At 49.1% G+C, this 7,727-nt stretch overlaps 1 protein-coding gene across 1 annotated transcript in view; it reads left to right on the forward strand.

Moving 5' to 3' along the window:
- Positions 1-2,608: 2,608 nt before the first annotated feature.
- LOC111553996 (cytochrome P450 2F5-like) overlaps positions 2,609-7,727 on the forward strand; it is a 22,306-nt gene continuing 17,187 nt past the window's right edge. The window contains 4 exon segments of the mRNA XM_026447692.2: positions 2,609-2,779; positions 2,876-3,012; positions 3,014-3,036; positions 5,763-5,912. Coding sequence (XP_026303477.2) covers positions 2,609-2,779; positions 2,876-3,012; positions 3,014-3,036; positions 5,763-5,912 — 481 coding nt within the window.

A 7,727-nucleotide genomic window follows, 5' to 3' on the forward strand; every position in this document is an offset into this window, starting at 1 on the left:
CTAAACATTCCTTCAACCTCAGCCTGGCTTCAGTCCCACCAAGTACAGTCTGACTCGTGGAGACATGAGAGACAGAGAGAGTGAGAGACTGGAGAGATCAGGAGAGAGTGACTGAGAAGGACTTACAGGGAGATCAGGGAGATATGCAGAGAGAAGGAGAAAGCCCAGAGAGCATGATAAATAAAGACCCAGAGACACTGAGGGAGAGAGAGACAGAGATACAGAGACACAGAGACACAGAAAGATTCAGAGGCAGAGACTGTAGAAGCAGAAGCGAAGCAAGACATAAGACACAGAGCATTTCAGAGACCCATGGCAAGAGACAGGGAACCGCAAGAGCTATGAAAAAATAGGCTTCCAGAGAAAGAGATAACTCCAGGTCCGGAGGGAAAGGGACTTGGCCAGGGCCACTCAGCCCATCAGTGGCAGAACTGGACTTGAACCCAGAGAAAGAGATCCAAGCCCCAAACACCAAAGGGACCCAGCCCCTACCCCTGGCCCATTTCTTTGCCATAGCCCCACTACTACCCCATTCTCCCTACCCCAAAACCAGGCCCAGGGCCCGAATGGCAAAAAAAAAAAAAAAAAAAAAGGAGAAAGCTTTGCCCCATCCCAGGAGGGCCCCCAGGCATGGCCCCCTCCCAGGCACCTTTCCAGCTGGCTGTGAGCCCTAGGACCGCAGGAAAGGTATGGCAGGATGATGGGAGGGATTTAAAGTTCACAGCGAGAACAAGAAAAGGGGGGTTAAAGAGGAGGGTGTGGGAAGAAACAAGAACAACCTCTGCCCACCACCCCCCAAGCACACCCAGAGCTGCAGAGTCTAGCGCAGCCCAACCAGTGTCTCCTGCAGCTCAGCAGGTAAGGTGACAGACGCAGAGGAGGAGAGGGTGGCTGCCAAGAGAGGCTGGGTCGCCAGCTCCAATCTCTGTCTCTGAGACTGGCCAGGAATCTCTTTTGCTGTCTCCTCAGAGAGCTCTCACATCCCTGTTCTGAGCACCGGGATTTCTGTACTGGCGCTTCACCCAGTGGGTGGCATCTTTCTCTGCAATGCGACTCTGTGGCTGGCAACACTTGATTCTTTCCTGTCACTGTTTCTGCCTGTGCCCTTCCTCTCTGTCTCAGTCTCTCTCTCTGTTTTTTTTTTTTTTTTTTTTTTTTTGAGGCGGGAGTACAGTGGCTCAATCTTGGCTCACTGCAACCTCCACCTCGTGGGTTTAAGCGATTCTCCTGCCTCAGCCTCCGGAGTCGCTGGGATTACAGGCGCCTGCCACCACACCTGACTAATTTTTGTGTTGTTAGTAGAGACAGAGTTTTACCATGTTGGCCAGGCTGGTCTTGAACTCCTGACCTCAGGCAATCCACCTACCTCGGCGTCCCAAAGTGTGGGGATTACAGGTGTGAGCCACCGCCCCCGGCCTCAATCTCTCTTGATCTGCCCTTTGCAGTCTACCCATGTCTTTGTGTGGCTCTAACATTCCCTGCCTCTCTTATTCTCTCTCTCTCTCTCTCTCTCTCTCTCTCTCTCTCCATCTCCCTGTGGCTCTGTCTTTGTGTATCTCTGTCTCTGTCATTCTCTTCTCCCTCAGTCTCTGTCTCTTCTCTCTGGCTCTCTCACCCTTTTTCTCTCTATCCTTCCATGTCCATCTCTGTCTCTCAGTCAGTGTCCATCTCGCTGTCTCTCCACTCAATCTCTCTTGTCTTTCTCTAGCTCTGTGTCTGTCTAGTTCTGTCTCCTTCTTCCTCTGGTCTATGTCAGCCTCTCTCTTTCTGTGATGTGCTCTCTGTCTGGCTCTCCCTATCTCTATGTTTGTCTGTCTCTGTCCCTGTGTGTCTTTATCACTCTTTATCACTGTCTCTGTATGAGAATCAGTCTCTTGACAGACAGGGAATGATAGGTAGGTAGGTAGGTAGGTAGGTAGATAGATAGATAGACAGACAATAGATAATAGATAGATCATAGATACGTACATGATACATAGATAGATGATACATAGAAGATAGATGATAGATAGTAGATGATAGATGGATGATAGATAATAGATCGATGATAGATGATAGAAGAATAGGTAGATGATGGACAGATGATGATAGATAGATAATAGATGATAGATAGGTAGATGGATAGATAGATGATGGATGGATAGATGATAGATAATAGGTGTAGATAGATAGATAGATAGATAGATAGATAGATAGATAGATAGATAGACAGACAGATCGAGATGGGTGATAGATAGATGGCCGATAGGTAGACAGACATCTGTACGTATGAAGATCGCTCACTGATATTTTGTCTCTCTCATTATCTTTATGCATATCTCTCGACCTCTCTTAGTCTCTGTTCCTCTATCCCTTGTCTCTCTCCATTTCTGTCTCTGTGTTTCTGTCTCATTATCTGTCTGTATGTTGACTATCTCTGCCTCTTTCCTCCTTTTTCCCTCCCTTCCCCAACCCCTGGCCTCTCCCTGTCTCCTTCTCTCCATCTGCCTTCATTTCCAGGGCCTAGGGAAGGCAAGCCCCAGTGGAGATCAGGAAAGGGGGATCCCACCCTCTCCTCAGCAATGTCCTCTCCCACTTTGCCCTCCAGATGCCAGCAGCTGCCTGCACCATGGACAGCATAAACACAGACATCTTACTCCTGCTCCTGGCTCTCATCTGTCTGCTCCCGACCCTAAGCTCAAGAGATAAGGGAAAGCTGCCTCCAGGACCCAGACCCCTCCCACTCCTGGGAAACCTGCTGCTGCTTTGTTCCCAAAACATGCTGACTTCTCTCACTAAGGTGCAAGGCCCTTAGCTTGGGTGATGGTGGAAGGATCAGGAGGAGGGGGTCCCATGGCCACAGGAACCCCTGTAACTTCTGTCTTCCTACCCCTAGCTGAGCAAGGAGTATGGCTCTGTGTACACAGTGCACCTGGGATCCAGGCGGGTAGTGGTCCTCAGTGGGTACCAAGCCGTGAAGGAGGTCCTGGTGGACCAGGGAGAGGAGTTTAGTGGCCACGGTGACTACCCTGTCTTTCAACTTTACCAAGGGCAATGGTAAGCCTCGTCCTTGTCTCCTGTACTCTGGGCCTTTTCCATATGGAGGGAGGGGGTGAGGGTGGAGACTGTCATCTCAATCTTGTTGACACTCAGGGCTGCTGAGATAACTGATGACACCAAATGCAATGCAGCGAGGTAGTGTTGGTGTACAGTGAAGTCTGCCCCACCTTCCTCGCTCCAGATCCCACCACTGTCCGGAATTCCCCTCTTTATCTATTTATTTATTTATTATCTATTTATTTTTCAGACAGAGTCTCATTCTGTCGCCCAGGCTGCAGTGCAGTGGCACGACCTCGGCTCACTGCAACCTCCGCCTCCCAGGTTCAAGCGATTCTCCTGCCTCTTGAGTAGCTGGAATTACAGGCATGCATCAATCACCACACCCAGCTGATTTTTGTATTTTTAGTAGAGACTGGGTTTCATCATGCTGGCCAGGCTGGTCTTGAACTCCTGACCTTGTGATCTGCCCTCCTTAGCCTCCCAAAGTGCTGGGATTACAGGTGTGAGCCACTGCGCCCAGCCCCAAACTTTATTTTAAACACAAATCTCTGTTCAAAGGAAGCTATGTGACAAGACCCAATAAATGGTGGAAGGAAGGAGGGACCAACAGAAGGAAGGAGGAAGAAAGGAAAAAAGGAAAGAAGGAAGGAGGGAGGGGAGAGAGAGAGGGAGGGAGGGAGGGACGGAAGGAGGGAGGGGGAGGGAAGGAAGCCATCATGATTGGAAAGGGGATTCTGGAGACCTGCATCCTGGACTATTCTCTCCTCACCTCCAAAGAATGCCTAGGGCTCTCCCTGGCTCCTACATTAGATGGGTCCCAGGATTTGAAATCAGAGAGCTCTGGCACAATATTACAATACTGTGTATTACGTACACGTTCCATCCTTCATGCTCCCTTCCCTGGCTTCATCTGATGACCCTACCTGTCCAGGTACACCAGATGCAAGGAGGTAGAGACAACAGGGCGCTTGAGAAAGTCACCTTGCTACTTTTGCACAGAAAACATCTGGAAGGGTACATTGTTTGTTACCAAAAATAGCCACCACCTAGTTATTCCATACACTGCACAGAGGGTAACAGCAGGGTTCTGCCACTCACTGGCTGTGTACCCTTGGGCCAGAGGCCTCCCTTCTCTGCCCCTCAGTTGGCTACCATGAGAAAATTATAACAGCATTGACTCCATGTTATGAGGAGTCAATGAGATAATGCATAAAAACGCAAGCAATACACTATAGTCTTTTTTCTTCTTCTTCTTTAGTATCTAGTTCTCTGCTAGGTCCAGAGGAACCAGAGATAAACACATCTGAGATTTTATCCCATAGAAGCCCCAGACCAGTGGAAGACACAGGCATCACCAACCAGATTGTCCAGCCCAGAGTCGTCCAGGCTGGGATGGGGGAAGCCTGGGGAGCTATGGAAACCCTAAGGAAGCACTTGGCCCAGCCTAGAAGGGAGGAGGAGCCAGAGAAGGCTTCCTGGAAGAGGGGACCTCTAAGCTGAAACCTAAAGAATAAAGATGAGTATTCAGGAGAAGGCAGGGCATGAAAGTGCTCTGGGAAGGACTAGCCTGTGCAAAGATTCTGGGTCCAGGGAGAGAACAGACAGGGTCTGTTTTGTTCCTGGATGAATTCCCAGTGTCCTAGTGCTTATTTTTTTGCCTATCTCTCTTATTCGTGAATTTAATAATCAATAAGCAGGCCGGGCGCGGTGGCTCACACCTGTAATCCCAGCACTTTGGGAGGCCGAGGCGAGTGGATAACCTGAGGTCAGGAGTTCAGTACCAGCCTGGACAACATGGTGAAACCTCGTCTCTATTAAAAATAAAAAAATTAGAACAGGTACGACAGCTCAGGCCTGTAATCCCAGTACTTTGGGAGACCAAGGCAGGTGGATCACAAGGTCAAAAGATCGAGACCATCCTGGCCAACATGGTGAGACCATATCTCTACTAAAAATACAAAAATTAGCTGGGCATAGTGGTGTACACCTGTAATCCCAGCTACTTGGGAGGCTGAGGCAGGAGAATTGCTTGAACCTAGGAGGCCGAGGTTGCAGTGAGTTGAGATCACACCACTGCACTCCAACCTGGTGACAGAGTGAGACTCCGTTCCAAAAAATAAAATAATTAATAAATATATATATATTATATATATATATATATATTTTTTTTTTTAGCTGGGCATAGTGGTGCACGTCTGTAATCCCAGCTAGTCAGGAGACTGAGGCAGGAGAATCACTTGAACCCAGGAGGTGGAGGGTGCAGTGAGCCGAGATGGTACCCCTGCACTCCAGCCTGGGTGACAGAGCAAGACTCTGTTGCAAATAATAATAATAATCAATAAGCAATCACCAGCACCTCCTGTGTGACACCCTCTGCACTGGACAATGCTAGGGACACAGTGGTGACCAAGACAGGCACCCACTCGGCCTTCACAGTTCTGTGAAGGAGACAGCCCCATCACCAGACAGCAACAGCCCAGAGTGATCAGGTTCTTAATGGGGAAACAGAGGCAGAGTGACAGGACTGTGGTGAGGGAAGCCCACGGTCCTATGGAAGCTTGAAGGAGACCCCTAACTTGGAGGGTCCAGGAGGGCTTACTGGAAGGAGCCAGGGAGATTCCAAACTCCGTCCCTCTCCCAGCGAACACCAGAAAAGGGGACCTGGATGGCAGTGGCCTCAGGATGAGTTCCCGGTTAAGCTGGCCCCCTCCTCTTCTCCCCAGGCATCGCCTTCTCCAATGGGGATCGATGGAAGGTCCTGAGACGGTTCTCTATCCAGATTCTACGGAATTTCGGGATGGGGAAGAGAAGCATTGAGGAGCGGATCCTAGAGGAGGGCAGCTTCCGGCTGGCAGAGCTGTGGAAAACTGAAGGTCGGGAATTTTTTTTTTTTTTTTTGAACAGGCTGGAGTGCAGTGGCACGGTCTTGGCTCACTGCAGCCTTGACCTTCTGGGCTTAAACCATCCTCCTACCTCAACCTCTTGAATAGCTGGTACTTCAGGGGTGCTCCACCACACCCAGCTTATTTTTAAATTTTTTGTAGAGACAGGATCTCACTGGTCTCATTGAGCCCGGGCCGATCTCAAACTCCTGTGCTCAAATGATCCTCTTGCCTCAGCCTCCCAAAGTGCTGGAACTACAGGCGTGCACCACCATGCCTGGCCAGGCCTTTGAATCCAGTCCATCCTCATAATTCACATCCATTCTATTTTTTTTTTTTTTTTTTTTTTTTTGAGACAGAGTCTCGCTCTGTTGCCCAGGCTGGAGTGCAGTGGTGTAATCTCAGCTCATTGCAACCTCCACCTCCCGGGTTCAAGTGATTCTCTTGCCTCAGCCTCCCAAGTAGCTGGGATTACAGGCGCCCATCACCACACCTGGCTAATTTTTGTATTTTTTAGTAGAGATGGGGGTCTTGCCATGTTGGCCAGCCTCATCTTGAACTCCTGACCTCAGGTGATCCACCTGCCTCGGCCTCCCAAAGTGTTGGGATTACAGGCATGAGCCACCGTGCCCTGCCCTCTCTGTGGTATTCTGAGCCCAGCTGTTGTAACTGTGGTGGATGATGATGATGATGTTCTTGGGAACACACCCTGTGTGTGGATCTGTGCTAAGCACATTTTCACATGTAAGCCCCTAAGCCTCAGAACAATCCATTTTGCAGAGGAGGAAACGGAGACAGAGAGATTAAGCAAGTACCTTGAAGCAACAGAGCTAGTAAGTAGAAGGGCTAGGATTAAATTTATGTCTAACACCAAAGTCCAGTCAACACCCGAATGCCCATTTATTGAGCACTTACTGGATATTACTGGACATTATGCTAAACTCTTGACATGCGTGAATCTGTTTTACCGTCCAGTAATCCTAGGAAGTGGGTGTTGTTACAGGGGAGGGAGCTGAGGCCCAGAAAGTTTGTATCACATGCCCAAGACATGGCAGAGCTGGGATATTTATATCCAGGTTAAAACTGCTTACCCATTTTTAAGCAGTTTTAAAAAAAAGTTAATAAAAATATTGAGGCCAGGTATGGTAGCTCACGCCTGTAATCCCAACACTTTGGGAAGCCAAGGCAGGAGGATTGCTTGAGCCCAGGAGTTTGAGAGCAGCCTGGGCAACAAAGTGAGACCCTGGTATCTATAAAACTTAAAAACTACCTGGGCACAGTGGCATGCACCTGTTATCCCAGCAACATGGGAGGCTGAGGCAGGAGGATTGCTTGAGCCCAGGAGGTTAAGGCTGCAGTGAGCTATGATCATGCCACTGCACTCCAGCCTGGGTGACACAGCAAGACTCCATCCCCCCCCAAAAAAAAAATCAGCATTGACATGATGCCTACATATGCCAACAGTGTTTCAGCACTTTGTGTAAACTGCCTCCTTGAAAAATATCACCCAAATCTAGGAAGTAGGTCCTATTTTCAGCCTCATTTTACAGGAGATGAAATTGAGGCAAAGAATGTTAAACGGCCTCTTCGCTCATCTCCAAATCATGGTGGCTTTGGGCAAAAAATAATAATAATGTGGGCCAGGCATGGTGACTCATGCCTGTAATCCCAGCACTTTGGGAGGCCAAGGCAGGAGGATCACATGAAGCCAGGAGTTCAAGACCAGCCTGGGCAACACAGTGGGACCTCATCTCTACAAAAACTTTTTTTTTTTTTTTGAGACAGAGTTTTGCTCTTGTTGCCCAG

This window comes from Piliocolobus tephrosceles, chromosome 21, assembly GCF_002776525.5.
Source record: "Piliocolobus tephrosceles isolate RC106 chromosome 21, ASM277652v3, whole genome shotgun sequence".
Classification (NCBI taxonomy): Eukaryota; Metazoa; Chordata; class Mammalia; order Primates; family Cercopithecidae; genus Piliocolobus; species Piliocolobus tephrosceles.